A 23,130-nucleotide genomic window follows, 5' to 3' on the forward strand; every position below is an offset into this window, starting at 1 on the left:
GACGAACAAAATTGAAGTGTTTAAATTTGGTTTTTGAAGCAAAGCGTTTATATTTAACCTAATATTTAATTGTGAATTAAACATAAAGAGAGAGAAAATAGGAGATATTTAAATAAGATTTAAATATCAAGATTATGAATAATGATTCATATAAATTAGAAAGTGTTGGATTTAATATTAAATTAAATTAATTAAATTGTTTAATTAATTATTTAATATTAATTTAATTTTAAAATTGATTATTAGAATTAATTTTGAAATTAAATGAACTTGGTCAAAATTGCATTAAAAGTCAATTTGTTGACTAGGTAAAAAATGCAATGGAAGTTAAATTGTTGACTTTTGATTTTTGAAAGTCAAAAAGTCATATTTGTCGACTTTGGACTTTGAGAGTCAGACTTTGACAAAATTAGTGGAAAGATCCAACATTTGTGAGTGAGAAATGTCAACTTTTGCATAGCTAAGTGTTGTCTTCATTTGAAGACATTTGTCCCACTAAATCTCACTTTTTGAATTAGTGGATTTTTTAGTGTTAAATTCTCATCAAACTCAAAATTACATGGTTGCATGTAATGGTCTTTAAAATGGAGTATTTAATGCTTTTGAAGAACTCTTGGCCATAGTGGTTTTATATGAGATTATGTGATAATCTCATTCTTTTTTCTCTCAAAGCTTCAACTTTTTCCTCTCCAAATTAGTCATTCACCAGATTCCACCATCCCGTTCTAAGGTCAGAGAATAGTCGAGAAGATTTTCGTGGTGGTCTAGAATCGTTCGTGAAGAGATTGGAGTTGATTTGGAGGATTCAAAGACTACAAAGGTTGTATTCTTTTCCATTTTTACTTGTTTGATTGCATGCATGCTTATCTTTATAATTAATCTAATTAGATTATTTTAGATCATTTTTTCTTCTGTTGTGCATGTGTTCATTCCATCAAACTCAACATGTGATAATATCAAAGTCATTGTCAATAAAATATTCTAATTGTATAACATTATGTGACAAAATATTGTTGAAGAAATTATCAACACAAAACTAGTCTAGGAAGTCCACATCAACACCAAAGTCTATAAAAGTTACCAAAAGAAATTTGATTTCATTTTGGTTGTGAAATGTTCAAATCAAAATAAGGTAGTTTGATAACAGTGCTTGTATTTCATATCTTTGGATATTTGTGTTTTTTCGCCATTTCCAAATCAATAACCTTAGATGTGGGTTTTAATTTTCTTCTTGGTCGTTCATATTCCACTTCAGGCTTATCTTGTGAAGACTTTCTTGTCCACATTTTATTCTAAACAACCTAAAACAAATTGAAAATGAATTAGAAACAAATATAAGATAGTAATAAAAAGGTAATTGAAAAGCAATTACATGGAAATCAAAGAGTAATCAGATAACAATCACATGGTAATAAGAAAATAATTGTAGTAAAGAAAATAATATTACCGGTTTCTTTTCTTTGCCATGTTTTTTCTTTATGTTTTTTTCTTCATTTTCTTTTTTGGATTTATCTTCTTAAACTTGTTATCAAAACACACTTTTCCAAGTGTATTAAACTTGTTATCTTCTTGGTCTTCTTGTATTTCTTCACTTTCATCTTCTTCCTCTTTTCCTTCATTTTCCCATCTTTTTCTTCTTCTTGTTCAGTAAGAAAAGAAAAATAATCATTATCAGTAAGTTAACGTACATCAAATTGTATTGGTAAACAAATATAATAAACATATTACCTCTTTGTCTTCCAATCATTGGATATTTATCTCATCTTCAATTCTTTGAAGGCTTGCTGTTGGAGGTCTATTAGGATGGAAGAAGTCTTGAGATTGCTTCTCTATGTTTTTTGTAGCTAATTATTTATTCATGGAGTTGAACAATTCAAACAATGTGGCCATATTTTTCAAAATTTTAACAGTTTCTTTCTTCAAAGATTCAAAGTCCTCTTTTATTTTTCTGATGTCCCCTCTAATAGAACCATCTACACCTAAGCTTTGAACCTCTTGTTCATTCCAAACTTCTTCTTCATCATCCAAGCAGATTGACCTCTTATATTTCCATCTTTCTTCAATTACTTCCAGTGGCTTGTTTGCAAAATATTGGAAGTAGTTTGAATGTAATTCATCTTCAGATTTATTCAAATGGACAACTTTAAACTGTATAAAATAAAAACAAATGAATGAGGCAAAGAGGAAGTTAAAGTAGATAAGAATGAAATCACAATGGTTGGTAAACTTACATCGCTCGCTTTAAAGATGAGCTCTTGGAGATAGTTCTTATCAGGTTTCTTTGTTGGTCTCCATCTTAGCATTCTTGGGCATTCTTCACTCACTCGTGTTACAATTCCAACACCTTGCTTAGAAAGTTTTGAGATTATTCCGTAAGCCAACATAATAAGACTTGAGAAAATCCTTGTAAGGTGCAATTTTTACTTTTGGTTTGAGCAGCCTTTCTAAAGAATTCTACTGTCAAAGTAAAAACTAACCTACCCCAATGAGAGGTGTTTAAAGTGTCATCATCCCTAATATCTCTACGTTCTTCCATTCCACCTTATTATGATTTTGCTTGCAGTTAAGAAAACATTTTAAGATATACAAGTTGGTAAGCTTAACCATTGAGTCATCGTCATATTTACATACTGCTAAAGAAGCAAGTACGTTATTCCTATCAATGTCATCTAAGTTGCTGAAGACATTATCTCTCAACAAATATATTCTATCCTCCCGATTATTTAATTCTATGGACTTCATAATGGATGACATCTAAAACCAGTTATCAAACAAAAGTATTTCAAAGAAAATCGAATTGTATATCCTTCTAAATTAAAGACCAGTTGTTCATTGTTGCTATCTTTTTCAGATAGTCTTCCTAATAGATGAACAAGTAGTTGACCTTGAAACTTATTTATCCCATAGTCTAAAAAGAACTCAAATAGTCCACTTCTAAAGTGTTCCTTTTGTTTTGGTGTGAGTAATTTAAGCATTTTTTCTAACATTTCAAAATTTGAATAATAATGCACCTTGTACCCATGAGGTGGAATGTCCTCCTAAAATATGTTAACAATTTATTTGTTTTACTAAATGAGTGTAACAAACCGTATTCAATTATTACCTGAAGTAAAACAGACGTAGATCAATAGACAATCTAACCATGTTGTAATATGCTAATTACCTCATTGTTCTTTTTGTTCATTTTCTTTTGTCTTTTAGTTGAAGTTTCTCATTTCTCAAATTTCATCGTTCTTTTTTTACTTTTTTCTTCTTCCTTAGTCTTTCTATTTTTTGCCATAACAACAAAGCAAGCAATTAGATGGCATTTAACAAAAAAATAAACCAAATGCAATTTAGAAGCCAATTAAATGACAATTTTAAAGTAAACATACATCAATCACAACAAAATCAGTAGACTATTAGAAGTATGAAATAATTGAGAAAAATTAAAAGGTAATAAGATGTAATTGGTTGGAAATCACATAGCAATATTACAAATTAATATTATGCATCAACACATCATTAAATCCAATCAAATCTAACTCACAAACACATCTATCTATTACCTCCAAACCCAAATCCAAGAAATCAGAAGACCAACAACGTCAAACATCTTTTGATTTGAAAGAATAAGAAAGCCAAAAAAATTAGGGAACCCATCAACATACCAATCTACACTATGAACGACAGATTGAAAATAAGGTACATAAAATTGGCTAATCTCATGATATAACTAGTTAGTTACCTGCATAAAGCTAAAACCCTATGAACTTAAAATGCATATTGCTGAAACAGAGGCAAACTTGACAGCCACATGGGGGATGAGGAAAAAAAAAAGAAGTAAAGATTTGAAATATAAAAATACATATTCATAAGTTGAAAATAATGAAGGATCATTAATAATATTAACAACAAATTGCATGGAGGAAACAAGAAGCATGAAGTTTTTTTGTAGAAATTTTAAAATATAAAAATCGCACCTCATTTTTCTTTGCAACTTCAAGCAAGAATAACGACCCTAAGCAGAAAATTGAAGATGAAGAAATTGGAGGAGAGCGAAGAAGAAATCAGAAGAGAATGGAGAAGAAATGGAAGAACAATAAGCCGAAGAAGAAAAAACTGGTTTCGGAATTCCTAATATTTTCTAAAGACGAAGGAAGTTAGGTGTGAATAAATTTTCAATCGTGGGGATATTTTGGAGTTTTGCTTATTAATCTATCAATGAAATTGGGCTGAGCTTATATATTTTGCCATTTTTTTAGAAATCTATGTAATTGATACTATAAGCCTAATTTTAATAATCTTTTTAGATATGGATGCAACTGGCCTATAATAATATGCATACTCCTTTTTCTGCCCACGTTTTATGGTTCATAGGGCCAGTGAGAGATTAAATTCTGAAGAAAACAAAAAAGTAATTTTCCTATTTATTAATAATACTTTATTGTATTTATTATGCATTTATTTGTTTGTACACGTAGATAGTTATTATTGGTTTTTTTTTTTTTAAGAATAGGTGTAAGGGGATTCCATAGTCCGAAATCAAGGCAACAAAGCAACACGACACAAGTAAAGATAATGCAACAAAACCAAAACAAAGCTAACAAGATAAGATCAGAACAAAACCAACATAAAAATGCAAACTCTTTGATATTATTATTGAAATTTTTTATAACAAACTATTTATGTATATTTACTTTAATTCCATAATTGTCTTCATCACTACACCATTTAAAATTAGAAAATTACAATGGGTGTCAAATTAAATATAAGATTTAGCAACTATGTCATCAATTTTTTAAATTTTTTAAATTTTCTAACTATGGCAATATTGAAAACTAAAATCATGTTAGAGTTGTTTGATTTCAAATTTTTATCTTATTACAAAATTACCCTCAATTAAACCTATGTCTACCTCTTTGATTTTTGTATCTTCGATTTTTGTAGATATTGTATTTCTCTCTTGTTTGACTTTTCTTTATCCATTTTAAATTTTATTACTTTTTCTTTAGGTTATGAAATTATATTTTTACCAAATAAAGAAAATAGATAAGGTATTTTCCATTTACCATTTTAAAATTATATATATATATATATATGGGTTTTGTTTTTAAAGAACTAATATTAAAATCTTCTCTGATTTTGTGGTAATTTCCAATTTTCCCATTTTTAGTGGTTGGAATCAAAACATATCTATAGTGATTTTTTAAAAATATTTATTTGCCTTTTTTCTTTTTCTGTGAATTTTAGATTATTCTCCAACTTTTCCATTTTTTCCATTTCCAAATCAATGACCTTAATCATTACATTACCTGATTGCAACAATCAGGTAATAATTAGTATCATTGACAATTTGACAACCATTATCATATAGCAATCTGTATCATTAACAACTAGTATTAGATAGTAATCAGACAACAATCAGATAGCAATTGGTGTCATTGCCAATAAAAAAAATTAATATATAACAAATTAGTATGAGATAGCAATTAGATAATAATCAGTATCAAAAAACAAACAAACAGTAATCAAACAACAATTAATATCATTAACAATTAGTATATCAAGCAATTAGATGACAATCATATAACAATAAATATCAAATGAAAATCAAATAGCAATCACATAACAATACATAGAAATCAAATAGTAATCAAATTCTAAGCGGGAGCCAGTGAATTCATGACCACATGGGTGAGATTTGTCATGTTTGCAAAAAAACATAAATTCAGACACACTCTAAGTTTCAGTTTATTTTTTTTATTAAAGTTGCAATTGCCCCTTTAAAAATTAGTAGTTAAACACGTTAAATATTGTAATTTTTAATTTAAATTTTTATTTTAGTGTTTAATCTAATTTTTTTTAAAAATAAAACCTTATAAAAATTGGTTTCGTTACCTGAATGGTTTTTTTTTTTTTTTAGTTTAAGTAAATCTTAAATTATTTTGTAAAAAAAAAGGTGAATATTAAATTGTTGATTATAGATTTAAATACCAAAATGGGATCTAAAGAAAAATTAATTTAGAACATCATTTTGGTTTTTATACAACAATTTTGAAAAGAAAAAAAATAAAAACAAAAACATATAAACAAATAGTCTAAATTATGATAAACCCTAATCTCATTAGTATGTATTTACAAAAATAAAATGTCAAAAAAGACTACAAAAGCATCAAAACGATCACTTTCGTCTATGTCATTTTGACTAAATTGCTCGAACTTTAAAAAAATTATTGAACCTCAAAAGCAATGTCTTTTTTCCACCTTCTTCAATATGTGATGACCTACATGTATAGAAAAAAATTACAAAATATATATATATATATATCATTAGTAACTTTATATGTTTTTACAAAATTGAAAAGTGATTTTCTTTTAAAAAATGTCATACGTTAAAAAAAAAAAAGTTCTTATTAACAAAATTTAAAAAATTTGAATAGAGATATTTGAAACAGAGAAATTAAAATTTTTAAAGAATATGAAAAAAAAAATGGGAAAATAGGTTGCTATTAACCATACTAAAAAAAATACATCTAACCAAATTTATGCAAAAACCAAGAAAAAAAAGAAAAGAAAAAGAAAAGGGAGAGGAAAGGACAAACATGATAAAATGAGTGGCGTTGAAATTAGCTATTTAATATAAAAATTTAGATCTTAAATCATAATTTGATATTGATTTTTTTAAAAAAATGAGTAAGAGATTATTTGAAATAATATGTGATTTTTTTTATTAAAAAAAATGGTGAATAAGAGATTAGAGGATGTGACTTTTTTAAAAAAAAATTGTTTTTCCCTTTATTTGAGGTGAAGTGATTATTAGAGATAAAATGTGAGTTTTTTTTTTTAAATCATGAATAAAATATTAGGGGATAAAATATGATTGTTTTAAAAAAAATTGGTGGAGATTATTGGGATGATTTTTTTTAAAAAAAATTTGGTAGAGATTATTGGGATAAAGTTATGTGATTGTTTTGTTTTGTTTTTTTTTTTTTTTTTTAAATGATTTGACCTTGAAATTAGGTAAGATATCCATATGATCATCAACTAAAAGGAACAAAATGAGAAATCAAATGTTTCTCCTCCAAAGCTCCTTTTAGATAGTATATATAAGTATAGAGAGAGAAAAAAAATTACTTTTTTAGTTCCTCAGTTCTAAAGAATATGTGTGTTTGGAATCTGAGGTTTCAAAACATATATTTTTAGTCTTCGAACTTTTTAGAATGGGTTTATTTAGTCCTTAAATTTTCAAAATATACATTTCTAGTCCTTAAGGTTTTAAAAATAGATTTAAAATGTCCATGCATTAATTTTTTTTCTTATTATTTTAAATAAGAAATTGATTTTTCTAAGATTACTTATTCTCTCCAAAATTATTTTTTAAACATATTTTTGTAATTCAAAATTTCATATAATTATATAAAGTGAAAATAAAAAATAGTTTAGGGACGTTTTAAATATATTCTAAAAAACATGGTGACCAAAAAGGTATATTTTGAAAACTTGTGGACTGAATGCACCTATTCTAAAAAGCCAGAGACTAAAAAAGTGTGTTTTAAAACTCAGGGATCAAGTGCACTTATACTCCAAAATTCAAAAATTAACAAGGTAGTTTGCCCAAAAATATTTTAAGAAAGTCACCACACTAATTTTATTATTAACTTTTTGCATTTTTAAACTTTACAGACCTGATTTTTTTTTATTACAACAATCACATACCCGATTTTTTTTTTTTATTATTACAACAATCATAAAGATAGAGATCAAACCTCCAACTTCTAAAAAGGAAGGATATGTCAATTACTTTTTAGTTAAGCTCAATTTGATCTTGTGTTAGGCAAACCACAAGTCAAGGCCCATGAGGAGTCACCCCACAGACTTTGCTCGACATGAGGTTGAGAGTGGCCTATTTGACCTTATCGTGTGCAATTCGCACTCCCATAGTCCAATAAAAAGTTTGATAAGAGACTAAAAGAAAGTTGAAGAATTGGACTATATAACTGTTGGGATTGGTGTCCTAATTCTTCCAGAGTCTCGTAGTTTGTAATCTGTACGCATTGTTATGAATAAAATAAGAGTTATTTTATTTATTGTATGTAAACTTAAGCATGTATATGAGATATACAAGTGGATCATACCTTAAGTGATAACATAAAAAGGTTTGTATTATAAGGATTAAGGAGGGATACCTGATCCTGGTGACATTACGAATATGGTCCGCTTTGTAGAGATTTACAAGTGTTGTGAACTACTATAGATGGTAGATCCTAACCATTCATGTTGAGACATGCGAGCGAAAGTGTCCTATACAAAAAGTTAGTATAAGACCGGACCACGAGATGACTAGTCTTTGTATATACGCCGTTGATACTTGAGACTTACATCTCACCTAAACGACCATATGTGGCATGACCTCAATCCTGAGTGTTTTGGAAACTCCTGCCTTTGAGGGCGGTCCTTTGATTAGTATGGATGAGAGTGCCCAGATTTCCAACTCAATATGCCTACCTTTTTGGGGATTTTTCTGATTTGGGAGCTAGGAACTCAGTTACACAAGATGGAATTCACTCCTTCCCCGAAGCAAGAGTAAGTATATAGATTGCTCCCTTAAGGGTTAATTCCGGGTCTTGAACATAGTGGCCACAACTTCTCTTTGGAAGAGAGGACTCAGTCATAGTAAGACTATGACTTATGTTCATTGGAGGGATCAGTGGTACTTAAGGAGTTAAATGTAACTACAGGGGCGTAACGGTTATTGGCCCAGCTGTACTTACGAGTAATTTGTGAAGGGTTATCCCATTGTTGATTGGTTGATATGGACACTAAATATATCTGTAGTAAGGAGAATGCAATTGTCGATCTTTAGTGGAGTGCCTAACAGTTAACAGATGGTGGATCCTATGACCAAAGAGTTTAGTCAGTTATTCACGTATCATTGGAGCTTCAAGCTACAGATTCATAAGGTCCCTTGGTAGCTCAATGGATTCAAGTTGAGAATCAGTTCTTGGTGTTGATTTGAAATGTTCAAATTGACAAGAAAAAAATCGATTATATATGATATGATCGGTGTGATGTATGAGATACATCAAGTGGAGGATTAATGTAAATGAGATTTACATGAGGTACCATGAAATAGAAAAAGAAATATGGTTTATATTTTTCATGAGATGAAATATTAAAACTATAGGTTATAAATATAATATGGTAAGTTGGTTTTCATATATATTTATAATAATATTAATTATTGGATAATTATATCTTTTTCTTTAATAACTAATTGAGTGAGAGGTTATTGGTGGTTTATGGTAATCGTGAGATAAAAGGAAAAATATTTTCCTAAATTTAGTCGTTGTTGTGAGAGTTACTATTCTCGAAAACTCACTCATGGTTTGTTGTCAAGTGAATAGGATTCACTAAACGATAGTTGAAGAGAGACTAAACGATCGTGGAGTGATACTACACGATAGTTTTCTTAGTTAGTCGTCTTTTAAATGATCTCGGGGATTTTGCTATACGATAGCTTGCCGTCTTTTAAAAGATTGGGCATTCGTCTATACGATAGACCCTTGTCATCTTCTACTTGCTCAATCGTTTATACGATTGTCACTCCTCCAATCTCTTCCTCTAACCAAGTCCACACAGAGCCCACACTTCTGGATTCTCACATCGAGAATACCAAGGTAGCCATTGCGGTGGTGTCTTACTCAACTCGACTGATGTCGAGGTTGTTGGAGGCCGTTCATTGAGTTTAAGTTTGTTGTTGATCGTGCTGTGCTGTGGTTGCTGTGTTCGAGCATTCGTGTGTTACAGTCTTGGAGATTGTTCGAGCGTTCGTGATCAAGGGAGTTTGAAGATGAGTCTTCAAAGATATGTCTTGTTATCCCTTGATCTCTTATTGTTAAGCATGTTGTAATTTCGTACTGTGCATAATCTGGTAGTTTCCGTTTCTTGACTATAATTGTGTATGTTCAAATACGAATGGAATTTGGAACGATTATTCCACTACTCATGGAAATCCTCATATCTGATTTCCTTCAATGATAAATTTTAAGGTTTGGTTTTGAAAAATGGTAGAACCGGTAAAGAATAAGATTTATGGCAACTCACGTGACATGCACATGGTTGCAAATTTTTAAATTCTTCTTTTACCCTTGTCTGGTTCGTAGCTTTTGTTATTGATGAAACTACAAATACATGATAAGCGTAGAAGCATAAACAATGGTTGGATTCCATATACAGGGTAATTGCTGACTCCTTAGTTCTCCACTTTTCCTCGATTAATTTGAAAAAAATAAAAATAATCGTCTTCTTGAAAATAACAGCCCTTCTCGATTTTCCTCACCTAGTTAACATTTCAATGCAGATTTTATTATTAGTTTAGATTCCATTTAACCAATTTTCAAATTAATCTCACTTGAACTAAATATCCAGATTTTTCTAACAAATTTATATTTTAAATATCTATATATTATCAAATCACATTTTTTTTTCCAAATATTTGAATTGTTTTTCATTATTTTATACATATTCTTAATAAATTAACTAGATATTTTTTCATATTTTTTAATGTTTAAATTGTTTTATATGTTATTAGATTCAACTGTACATATTTTGTATTTAGTCACTATTTTTTATCTCATTTTATCTCATATTATATTATTATATTACCGTTGCTAACGTTTTGAAATATATTTTTGGTTATTTTACATTTCATTATCTAAAAAATATATTTTTGGTTATTTTACATTTCATTATCTAAAAATCATATATTTGTTATTGACGCATAAATAAGATTGAATTTACAAAAAAAAATTCTTCTTAATCTCAATTTTTTTATCCTCATCTTTTAATTTTACCAAACAATTCTATTCATTGATTCATCGATTTTCCTATTTTCCTCTTCATCTATTCTTGTATAACGATTCAATCTTCTTTCGCTTCATTATTATAATCGAGTTTCTTCATTTTTCGGAAAAAGAAGATGAAATCTTGTTCATTAGAAAGAATCAGAGTTAGACACTATAATAAATCAAAACTTCCACAGCTACGTTGGGTGCTAGAGAATCAGAGTTATAATTTTTGCGTGGTGGTTGACTACGTTTTAATGTATTTGTGAATCTTTCAAATACACTATATTTGAAAGAATCAAAGTTAGACACTATAATAAATCGAAACTTCCACAGCTACGTTGGATGCTAGAGAATCAGAGTTATGATTTTTGCGTGGTGGTTGACTACGTTTTAATGTGTTTGTGAATCTTTCAAATTCACTATATTTGAATAATGATTCAGTATAAATATATTCTTCTCTACAACCTTGTAGGAGCATTATTATCGAATTTGGTTTATCTAACTCTTTTTAAATCGGTTTAACTTTTGTTACCCGATTTAGTTTTATCTATTTTTTTTTTTTCATTTGTTTAAACATGTTGTTATCATATTCAAAATGTAATATAAAGTTAAAAGTATTTCTAATTTGTCTTCGGTGGGCTCTAAAAATTAACTAATATATATTTTCACATACAATGTATTTGTAACATGAAGTTATGAAATTAACTTAATCTACATCCACACATATAATATAATTGTAATATGATGTTATGCGATTTTAATCATCATTTTTCGTGTTTCCTGATTTAATCAAGAAATTCTCCTTGATTTTTCTTCAACAATATCCATTTGAATCTATTTTTTGTTATCATATTTCATTTTATTTTATTCTTTTTTTATTTGTTTATATGTTTTGTTAGCATATTCATATATTTTTTTGTTTATATCATTACTATTTATATAGTTTATACTTTTTAAAATGTAATACAGTGATATAACAATATATCATTGGTATATAAAACATATTTATATACCTATTTATTATTTTAATAAGATTTTTTCCCATTGTTTCATTTTTTTTTTAAAAAAACTAACCCTCATTCTCCACAACCTCTCTTTTAAAAATAAGATTGATGCGAGCACACCTCCTTGTCACAGTTGCATCTTGGATCTCCTCCTTTAAAAAACTTTCATTCTTTCTTCTTTCACCATCACCATCTCTGTTACATTTCAGCTTGCATGATTGTCAAGTTTTCTTTTGATCATCACCAACTGGTTCTCTAAGCAGCCACATGCCATCACCTGTGATCATCGTACGCATACCATCGTGGTCGTCCATCGAAGAAGCAGTCGCCAATTGGTTGTCGTGTCAGTGAGGACCATATTGACTGGTTTTTGGATTTTAGAATCCTTTCTAAGATTTTGGCCATGTTATTTGTTTTTAGTTAGCTTTTGGTTGAGATTGTAATTTTTTGCTTTTAGAATTTTTAGATAGAGTATATTTGTGGTTTTCAAGTTTTTTTTTTTGAAGCATTGTCTATTTGTACTCATTTTGTTAGTTTTTAGAGCAGTTTGGTCATTTACTAATTAGTATTTTCTATTATTTAAATTTATTTTACTATTTTTTACAATTTTAAAACTTTTTTGTCATTTTTCCAAATGAAAAACTTTAAAAATTGTTATTTCTCTTGTCATTCCTTAAAAGTTTGGGACAAGGAGTAGAGTTATGAAGTTCGGTCTCATAGAGTAATGACAATATAAGTATAAAATTGATTTTTTAAAAAATAAAAAAAATTGTAGGACCCATAAATTCAATTCACAATTTCACAAGGAAAATTTTTTAGCCCTACCGTAGTATAAATTAAAAATAAAAAAATAAAAAATGAAGAATTAAAAATTAATTAAAAGAGAGCGAAAACAAATCAAAATTATGTAATGCATATAAAAATAATATAAACCAAAGATGAGAGATAAAATTATTGGTTGAAAAAGGACTAAACTGTAAGTTTAAGACTAAGGTGGGACCCATATAAAAATTACATAAATAAAATATATTAATAGTACCATATGTCACTTGTTGAAGGGAGGAAACACGAAAAATTTCTCTATATCAAAAAGTTAAGGGACTTAAGTATCAAACGTGTTGTGGCAAATATCACACTAATGTTCGTATTTACCTTGCTTTGTAAGTCACATTTCTCTTAAATTACAAACTCTTCATTAATTTCACGGTAAAAGTCCTACATATTCTTTTCTATCGAAGTTTTTGCATCAAATCCAACAAATAGTGAGGCATAAGATACGGTGTCAATTTTATCAAGTTTCATATATGCCACAATTTTTTTTTTTTTTTTTTTTTTGAAAAACTTGAGTAGAACTTGTCACTAGTTAAGTAAAAAATTAATGATTGGGAAATTACTAGTTTGAATCTTCAAACATGTAACAACCAGAATTTGAGGTAATCTTAAATTATTTGGTTGTTATTATGAGTTTTTGGTTAAAATTTGGTTTTGGAAAGGAATTATATATATATATATATATATATATATATATATATATAATTATATATATATATATATATATATATAAAGTAATTAGCATTTTGGTTTAAATGTGTATGCGGGCGCGTGTAATTTTGGAATTTTGGAAGAATTAATTCGGATTTGGAAAAAAAATTGAGTTAATTTGGAAATTTGAGGAATTGTTTTGGAGAGGGAAAATGAAAAGAAAATGAAATTTAAGTATATATATATATATATATATAAATATGGATAAAAGTAATTAATTGTTTTTGTTTATATATATGTGTGTGTATGAATGTGTACGCACGGGTTGTGCATGTGTGCGTGGAATTTAAGGAATTGTTTTGGAGAGGGAACAAGAAAATGAAATATAAGTATATATACACATAAGTAAAAGTAATAAGGGTTTTTGGTTTAAATGTGTGCACGCACGCGTGCGTGTGTGCAATGCGTATTGTTGGGGGTTTTGATGCCCTAAATCTCGTAGGGTCCTATAGTTTGTAAATATTATGTACAAACTCATTATTTATTTAATAAAATATATGATATTTTATTCCATTTTTTGTTGCATTAATCACAAATCAATCAACTAAGTTTCATGGTTATGTTGTAACTTAAACATGTATGCAAAGACATACGGATAGATCGTGTTTTAAGTGATAACCTAAATGGTCTATAGTAGATTGATAGGGCTGGATACCTTATCTTGATGATACTACGAGTATGGCCCACGTTGTAGATGTTACAATTGTTGTAAAGTGCTACAAATGATTTGATCCTGATCATTCATGTAGAGACATGTGAGCGAGGATATTCTATACAAAAGAGTTTGTATAAGACCGAACCACGAAATGAGTAGTCTCATTATATAACACCGTTCTTAATAGAGACTTCTATTTCATCAGGATGACCATAGGTAACACGACCTGAATCCTGAGTGAGTTATGAACTCTTGCTTATGAAGGCGGTCATTTGATTTGTATGGGTGAAAGTGGCCAGATGGCCGATTAAACATGCCTACTATTTTAGGGATTCGTTTGATTGGGGAGCTGGGAACACAACTACACAAGAAGAAATTCACTCCTTCCCCAATGTTAGGCAAAATAGATAAATTGCTCCCTTAAGGGTTGATTATGAGTCTTGAACATTATAGTGTCACATCCTCTCCTGGCCCAAGAGGGGTTAGTCATAGTTCCACTATGATTTATTGTTCATTAGAGGAATCAGTGGTACTTAAGGAGTTAGATGTAACTATAGGGGCAAAACAGTAATTTGGTTCAGCTGTACTTACGAGCAATTTGTGAAGGGTCATTGTACTCTGGATTGATTATATCTAATGGACACAGAAATATATTTATAATGTGAAAAGTGCAACTGTCAAACTTTAGTAGAGTGCCTGATAGTTAACAGATAGTGAATAATTTAATCAAAGAGTTTAATTATTCACGAACCGTTAGAGCTTTAAGTTACAAGTTCATGAGGTCCCCTCAGTAGCTCATCGAATTTTATGAGAATCAAGTTTTGGATTAATTTGAATTGTTCAAATTAGTTGAGGGAATTAATTGTATATGATATAATTAAGTTTATGTAATTATATATGATATAACTACTATAATATATTTAATACATTATAATATAAAGAATTTATGAGAGAAATTAAATGTTTGAATATGATTCGAATGTTAATTATATGAATTAGATTCATATGATTAAAATTTAATGCAAATATGATTTATATTAAATATCATAAGTGAGAGAAACATAAACTATATGTTATGTGTTATATATGATATAACCCGTTTGCATAATATATAGTAAGTTGGTTATTATATATTTTTGTTATAATTTTAATTATGAATTAAAATTATTCATGAATTATTTTATTATTAATTATTTTTTCTCTCCACCACTCACGTAAGAAGTGGTGGAAGCCTCCCTTTGATATACCTACAAAAAAAAAACAGAGAAGAAAAGAAAGATACAAAACGTTTTTTTTTATCTCTGTAAATTTGCTCTTGGCTTACTAAGGTTTTTCCTCTCATAAAAAATTCTTCCTTCTCCCTCAATCCCAAAAAACTTTAGAGCCCGCACCTCTTAAATTCTCACTAAAGAATACTGAGGACTCTTTCGTGGTTGTGTTCATGGGATTCAATTGAAGAACATCTTCAAAGGTAAGGTTTCATAACCTTTTTGGTTCTTTTTGTTTTTTATGCATGCTGTATAATTTATTGTTTTCCTAATGCATGTACTATAAAATATTGTTCTAAAAAAACGAATGGGAATTGGGATGATCCACTTCTGCTGCAATCCCCTTCACAAGGGTTCTTTTAGTGTGCGTATGTGTATGCCTCAGTTTGCATGAAAGGTGAGTTTAGTTGCTAGGGCCTTCTCCTAGCTGATCGAAGCACCAGCCGCCTTACCTCACGTCGATGTTTTGCTCAGTCCTCCATCTATCGCCCGACCCAGTCGACGCACTGTCGTCGAGTCGCGCGCTAGTCATGAATGTCAACCAGCCACACAATCGCGTCTAGTCACTGTTGGGCTTGCATCATTCGCATCGCTAGTTCGTCGCGCGCAGTTAGTCAACCGTACTTCACTGCCCAATCCACCGTGACGTCATCACTTACCGAAATTTTGAGGGTTGGGTAAGTTTTTAGGTATGTTCTTGATTGGTTCTTGAACCCTCATATGTGTTGGGTCTAATTTCATTGTTCTTATGGCATTTGAAGGGCAATTTGGAATTTTTTAAGCGAAAGCGCACTGCCCAGTGGATTATGTTTTGTTTGGCAAGGGATTGATGAGTTTTTGGGTTTTCCATGAAGTCTTTGGATTATGGTTGATTACCAATCAAGTTTTTGGACTAAACTTGTTTTACGCAATGTGCTTGACCTTAAATTCAAGCTTCGAAGAATTTTTAAGGTTGAAAACATGTTGTTCGGAGTTTTGGAGATCGATTTTAAGTGGGTTCAACAAAGATTGTTTGTTCCAACTCAGGAATTCATTAAGAAGTTACTTTTCTTGGCTTATTTTTTTTAAAAAAATTAATTTGAGGTAACTGACACTATTACCAGTTCTTTCTTGTCATGCGCCCTAGTTCATAATTATCGTATTATCATTGCAATTTGGTAGCATGATTTGGAATATGTATTGCCTTTCTTATGCATGAAAACTGTGAGGAATATGAGCATGTTAAATCTATATGTTATGTTATGACTTGTTCTATGGAATCACTTATGAGATGTATGTATGTGATGTATGTTAGACTAGTAGGGGCGATCTACCAACTCAACTTGACGTATGTTTCGATACAGGGGACAGACGGGTCCAGTTCCATGTGTGGACAGTGTGCTATCAAGCCATATGACATGCGTGAACCAACAGGTTCATTTGCATGTTATGACTCTGTGAATTGACAAGTTCTCTTTCATGTCTTATTTGACAGTGTGCCATCAGGCCAATAGACATGCGAGTTAGGGCGAGATAGGTTGTCCCTGAAGGAAATCGGACATGAAGATTTCCATGAGCAGCAGAAGGATCGTTCCAAATTTCAATCATATATGAACATTAATAATTACAATCACAAACTGAAACGTACAGTCATGCATAAAGCGAAATTACAACATGCTCTACTAAACAATCAAGAGATAGAACTAACATACCTTTGAAGACTTATCTCCAAGACCCTTGGTCACAAACACTTGAACAACCAGTAACAATGCAACACTCAAATGCTCGTATACAACGAACTTACATTGTATGATCACAGGGAACTCGAACACCGTAATCTCCAAGTCACAAACACCCCGAACACCACGAACGACCTCCACAGAACCTCGACTGTGTCGAGTTGAGTATGATACCACTAAAAAGGTTACCTTGGTATTCTCGGTATGAGAATCCAGAGTATGGGCTCTGTAAGGACTTGGTTAGAGGATGAGACCAGAGGAGAACAATCATGTAAACGATTAAGCAAGTGGGAGATATCAAAGCCTATCGTATAGGATAATGCCCAATCGTTTAACAAAAGCTATGTGATCGTCTAGCTAAAGTTATCCGATCGTTTAGCTCATCGATCAACTGAGAGTCTATCGTATAAAAACTCTCCACGATCATCTAGTCTCTCCAAGCTGTCGTTTAACAAATCCGATTCACTTGACAACTATTCCATGAGAACTTTCCGAGAGTGAAATTCTCAATTCAATATTACTAAAATTAGGAAAACATTTTTTCTTTTATCTCACGGTTACCATGAAAACCACCAATAACCTCCCACTCAATTGGTTATTAGAGAAAAAGAGATAATTATCTAATAATTAATATTATTATAATTATAAATGATAACCAACTTACTATACTATATTTATAACATATAGTTTTAATATTTCATCTCATGAAACATATAAATCATAGCTCTTTTTCTATCAAATGGCACTTAATGTATCTTATACACCACACTGATAATATCATATATAATCGAATTACCTCTTGTCAATTTGAACATTTCAAATCAACACCAAGAACTGATCTTCAACTTGAATCCATTGAGCTACCAAGGGAACCTTATGAACCTGTAGCTCGAAGCTCCAACGGTATCAGAACCTAAATAAACCCCATGTTGCATTTTAGAGAACACTTCTCTTCCATGAACCTCAACAGAGTCAACAACAATGCCTTCCTCTTCTTGGAGTTTAACTTTGGAACTGACACTACTGGTTTTGTCATCCATCTCTTTATGCTCGAAAAGTAAGAACTGACGTTCAAACAAATCTTGCAACGAGTTCATAATCTCATGTGCAATGACCATGTTCTCAATCCTTTTGGCCAAAACATCAGGTATGCTAGCCAAAATGTGAAGTCGGGCCAATGAATTAGCCTTCATCCACACCAACACTTCGCGGTGCATCAAGGGTCGGGATTTGAGGACATTCCTTAACCATGAAAAATTCGAGGTCATTTACCACGAAATATGTTTTACAAGACTCTTTCCACTGTATGTAATTGATCAAATTAAAGGCATTAAACGGAAATACTAATGCGTTACTGAAAACAAAAAATACATTGCCTACGTTTGGTTTTAAGCAAATACCCGTTGAAAAAATATACAACATCCAATAAGGTTTAGCAAAACTAACATGAACCCCGTGTGACATCTAGTTTTGCAATGACGCTTCAAAGGTTTAGGACAAAAGTCGCCGAAGGGAGGTCAATTATCCCTCCTCTGAATTGAGAAGTTCTCGACCAGTCATTAATACCATAACAACTCTTGCTCCCATAACGACTAACCATCATTGATTTGGTCAAGAGATCATTAATTTACTTAACAACCTTTCGTAAGTGTGACCCGCCATTTTAGGCCCTAGAGGTTCGCCCCAAGCAGCCAATCCGAAATAAAAAATCCGATTGGGGCAAAACCTAAAGCGACCATATCCATTTTTGGAGTTCCCCTTTGATCTTGACCAACTGCATAAAACCCATCTAAAGGGGGACGCTCCCAGGGCGCCAGGAGGGAGTATAGAATGATCTCACAATGTGAACCAATGACAGAGACTGTAGGACGTGTTGATATACACCCTTCACCTACTTACTATAAACACTTTCTTCGGCCACCTTGATATTGACTCATGCAAACATCATCCGAAGAGAGATGCTCCCAGGGTACCACGAGGCCAAGCATGAATCTCATGGTGTGAGCATTTAGGGAGAAACTTGAGTGGAATCATTGACATATCAGATACATCTCTTCCTCCACTGAGTATTTTATAACCTAGGGTTTTGTTTACTTAGAAAAAACACGGCTAAGGATTTTAACTAAGTGACTTTTTAGGTTTGCCCAAGAGTAACTTTTACCTTGGATAGTTGAAACAACTTTTGATCAACTCTTTAACGGAGTCTTTGACCAACGGTCGCATGCTTGTAGAAAATCTATCTAATTTACCTTTCTAGGTAGATTCCCAGGTAGGAGTGTTCCGTTTCTGTCAGCTTAAGTACCCCAACCTAGACAGAACCCGCCTTAGATAAAAGGCCCCTTATAGATAGATTTAATACAATTTTAATCTTTTATGCCAATCAATTTAATCCTATTAAATCGATTTAAAAAGATTAAACTTAGGTTGCTGATCCCATTAGAACCTTTGAGCTTAGGTCTATCTCAATCCAATTTTAAAACCCTTTGAAAACAACACGAGTTCACTCTAAGTCTGCATGCAACTTTTTCTTATTTATTTTATTTCTAATTTTCTTTATAACACTTATAACGGAAATCACCAAAACCACAACGCAAAGTAGACACATACGAGGCATTCATAACTTTTATAAATAGCCTAAGTGTCATGCTCAATGCATTGTTCATTCGTTGCTACCTTTTTATATAACATTTATACAAAACAACAACGAAATAAGCAAAACATGCTTCCATTCACCCTTATACTATAATGCTTATAATATAAAGATGATGCATGATAATGCTTATTGCATGCCAAAATATAACTCCTATATTTTATGATGCATGCGCATGCTCTCATGTAATTTCTTCATGCAATATTATAACACATATAATACATGATGTATGAATAATTGCATAACCTAAGGTGGGTTTCAAATCTATATGTCGAACATATTGTCATATAAACACCACATATCACATGTATAATAAACAAATGTTGATGAACCAGATAAAATTGCCTCAAAATCCTCACAAACGAAAGTTAATTATTACAAATAAGGAGTCTCCGATTCAAACAGGTGAACCGGGTCTTGAACCGTCCGGGCGAAGCAACGTGTCTCCACTGATCGTGCACCAAACACCCCGCGATCGTCTACATGAAAGAACAAATGCTTTGCTCAATCGTTTACCAACACTTCCAGAGCTAAATGATCGTGTACCATTTTCTATGCGATGAAGCATGAGGGACGCGATCGTGTAGCGTGCTTCGCTTAACGCAAACTCTATACGATCGTCTAAACGACAACGATGTGGTGAAGCATGATTGTCTAAACGATCGCTGAGCGAGCACCTTCGTATCGTATACCACGTGATTGTGTAGTTAGTAACTATGTGNGTCTAAACGATCGCTGAGCGAGCACCTTCGTATCGTATACCACGTGATTGTGTAGTTAGTAACTATGTGATGAGCACGCTAACTACACGATCGTTTAGCGCGTGTCTTTTTCTAAACGATAAGCATCATATGCTCCCACTACGAACGTCTACCTCCAACGTCTTCGCGATTAGGCAACCAACGCTACGCAATAGAGTAAATGACTTACCCCATCGTTTAGCAAGCTAAACGATGGTTTAGTAAATACTACACGATTGTTTAGTGAAATCCCAACGATTGTTTACCTGAGGCTACATGACATGACCAACTCTTGGTCTTCTTCTTCGCTGAGAACCGCATCTCCATGCTTCGAAACTTGATCACGAACGACTCGACTAACTTAAATACTTGGAATTACAGACTCGGTAGCATGTTAATTATGTCCAAAAAAACACAGGGGCCCTTACAAATTAATACTTTGTAAATTAAAGAAAGCTTTACACAGAGGCAATCAACTCATAAACATTCATCAATGCCATCCACAAATGCATTTAACAATTAAACGCAATGCAAAAAACCCACCATGAATATAAAAGAAGTTCAAAACAGAAGTGAAATTTGGAATATCAGAACAACCTGGCTCTGATACCAATTAAAGGAAACCGGACATGAGGATTTCCATGAGCAGCGGAAGGATCGTTCCAAATTTCAATCGTATATGAACATTAACAATTACAATCACAAACGGAAACATACAGTCATGCATAAACGAAATTACAACATGCTCTACTAAACGAAGGGATAGAACTAACATATCTTTGAAGACTCATCTTCAAGACCCTTGATCACGAACGCTCGAACAACCAGCAACATTGCAACACTCGAACGCTCGTACATAACGAACTCTACACTGCACGATCACAGTGAACTCGAACATCGTGATCTCCAAGTCACGAACACCCCGAACACCACGAGTGACCTCCACAGAAGCTCGACTATGTCGAGTTGAGTATGATACCACCAAAAAGGTTACCTTTGTATTCTTGGTGTGAGAATCCAGAGTATGGACTTAGTTAGAGAATGAGACCGGAGGAAAACAATTGTGTAAATGATTGAGCACGTGGGAGATCATCTCACGGCCCAAAGGCCCGGATCTTCTCAGTGGCCCAAAGAAAAAAAGCAGTCAAGAAAGTTGGAAACCCCAAAAAGCCCAGAAATCAAAACCAATAAAAAGAAGACACGTCGCATAATCGTGGCCTGCCACCTACAGACGCTTTAACGCAACTCCACGCCGTACAAAACAGAAGTAGAACAGAACAAAACAGAGCTTCTCTTGTCCATACTCTCTGTTTTGTTGAGATCCAGAAATTTGAGGGTTAAAAATGTCGCCAGCGAATAAGAACGACAGCGATGAAGAAACAGTCCGAAAACCCGAATCAAAACCCGATTCAGAGTATGTAAACCTCAAGGTCAATGGGCAGGTTCTGTCTCACATTTTCAGTTTCGTTCTTTTTTTTGTTTTTTTTTAACAATGAATAATCGTTTAAACCAAACTGGAAATTTAAAGTTTGAGTGGGTTTATGTTTGATTCGATTGGTAGGATGGGAGTGAAGTGTATTTCAGGATTTTTAAGAGAACCCAACTCAAGAAACTTATGAAATCGTACTGTAAACGACAAGGGTTAGAGTTAAGAACCATTGCGTTTCTCTTGGACGGCCATTCCATTGCCGGAACTCAAACGGCCGAAGAGGTTGTTTTTCTTAAGTTTTTTTTTTTTCTTTTCTAAAACGGTTCTTTTGTTTGATTTTAACCCGAATTTCTATGCGGTGATGTTTGTTGATTTGGGTTTGATTCTCAGCTGGAGATGGAGGATGGGGATGAAATTGATGCTATGAAACACCACGGCGGTGGTAGCGACGGAGCAATTTGAGTATTTGAAAATGATGATGAAGTGGGTTTTATCTTTTGGTTAAAAGGACGACCTTTGGTTTTGGTTTTAGTTTTTTTTTTTTTTTTTTTTTTGATTGATGTCAAATGTAAGCTGCAATTGTACTTTCTTTGTGTACATATTAAGGTAGGGGAGGTTATGGCAAGAACTATTACTTTAATAACCATTTGTTATCGCAATTACTATTTTCTAATCCAAATTAGCTATAGTAACGTTATTTCAAAACTTTTCTTTGAAACAGTATCTATTATTTGTTATAAATTTTTACTATTTTATATTTATCCATTTTTTTTATTATTTGCTAGGGTATTTATTAGTTCAAAGTTTTATAATTAATTATAATAACAATTCTTTGTTCCAAATTCTCCCAACTGTTTAATTACATTTTAAGGTTTGATTAATATTAACATTTTCTGGTTTGATTAATATCAAATATATATATATAGTTTTTTTCTTATCTCTAATTTTTGAATACTTATGGTTGAAAAATAATTTACAATATAATGATATTCTTGGTCTTTACATTTATTCGACGGTAGTTGGAATAGTTGTTTCTTCATTTAGTTTATCTAAATATTAGAAATTAATAGAATAATATTACTGTCTTCTTAAATATTGAAGTAGTAGTTTATATATATATATATATATATATTGCAAAGATATTTGTTTGCTCATTCAACCTTCCAATAAATAACTTACACAAGGGCTAAAGAGAAGAAATTGTTGGAGGTCGACTATAATGACATATCCAGTGGAGCCATGTATTATACTTCAAGTAAACGATGTGTGGGAAGAATATTGAAAAAAAGAAAATG

At 31.5% G+C, this 23,130-nt stretch overlaps 1 protein-coding gene and 1 long non-coding RNA gene across 4 annotated transcripts; one reads left to right on the forward strand and one right to left on the reverse strand.

The window, feature by feature from the left end:
* Positions 1–1,054: 1,054 nt before the first annotated feature.
* Positions 1,055–4,176, reverse strand: LOC120078476. Of its 2 annotated transcripts, XR_005482020.1 has the most exons (5): positions 3,963–4,176; positions 2,232–2,344; positions 1,729–2,148; positions 1,448–1,636; positions 1,055–1,301 (listed from the first exon to the last, which is right to left on the reverse strand). It is a non-coding gene; the product is annotated as an uncharacterized LOC120078476 (long non-coding RNA). The 2 variants fall into 2 exon arrangements; XR_005482019.1 differs by having other exon boundaries at positions 2,232–4,176.
* Positions 4,177–21,674: 17,498 nt separating this feature from the next.
* On the forward strand, positions 21,675–22,502 carry LOC120078351 (small ubiquitin-related modifier 1-like). Of its 2 annotated transcripts, none has more exons than XM_039032607.1 (3): positions 21,675–21,836; positions 21,968–22,117; positions 22,226–22,502. In XM_039032607.1, exons 1-3 carry the CDS (start codon positions 21,750–21,752, stop codon positions 22,295–22,297), a joined length of 309 nt encoding a protein of 102 aa, XP_038888535.1. In that variant the 5' UTR covers positions 21,675–21,749; the 3' UTR covers positions 22,298–22,502. The 2 variants fall into 2 exon arrangements, with proteins under 2 accessions (XP_038888535.1, XP_038888534.1); XM_039032606.1 differs by having other exon boundaries at positions 21,678–21,848; positions 22,226–22,496.
* The last annotated feature ends 628 nt before the right edge of the window (positions 22,503–23,130 follow it).

This window comes from Benincasa hispida, chromosome 5 (genome assembly GCF_009727055.1).
Source record: "Benincasa hispida cultivar B227 chromosome 5, ASM972705v1, whole genome shotgun sequence".
NCBI lineage: Eukaryota > Viridiplantae > Streptophyta > Magnoliopsida > Cucurbitales > Cucurbitaceae > Benincasa > Benincasa hispida.

What these genes read in the sequence shown, in the direction of transcription:
- LOC120078351 (XM_039032606.1), top strand. Translation starts at nt 21,750, where the DNA reads ATGTCGCCAGCGAATAAGAACGACAGCGATGAAGAAACAGTCCGAAAA. An exon ending in ACCTCAAGGTCAATGGGCAG is followed by an intron (nt 21,849 to 21,967) that starts GTTCTGTCTCAC and finishes TTCGATTGGTAG; the next exon opens with GATGGGAGTGAAGTGTATTT. An exon ending in GAACTCAAACGGCCGAAGAG is followed by an intron (nt 22,118 to 22,225) that starts GTTGTTTTTCTT and finishes TTTGATTCTCAG; the next exon opens with CTGGAGATGGAGGATGGGGA.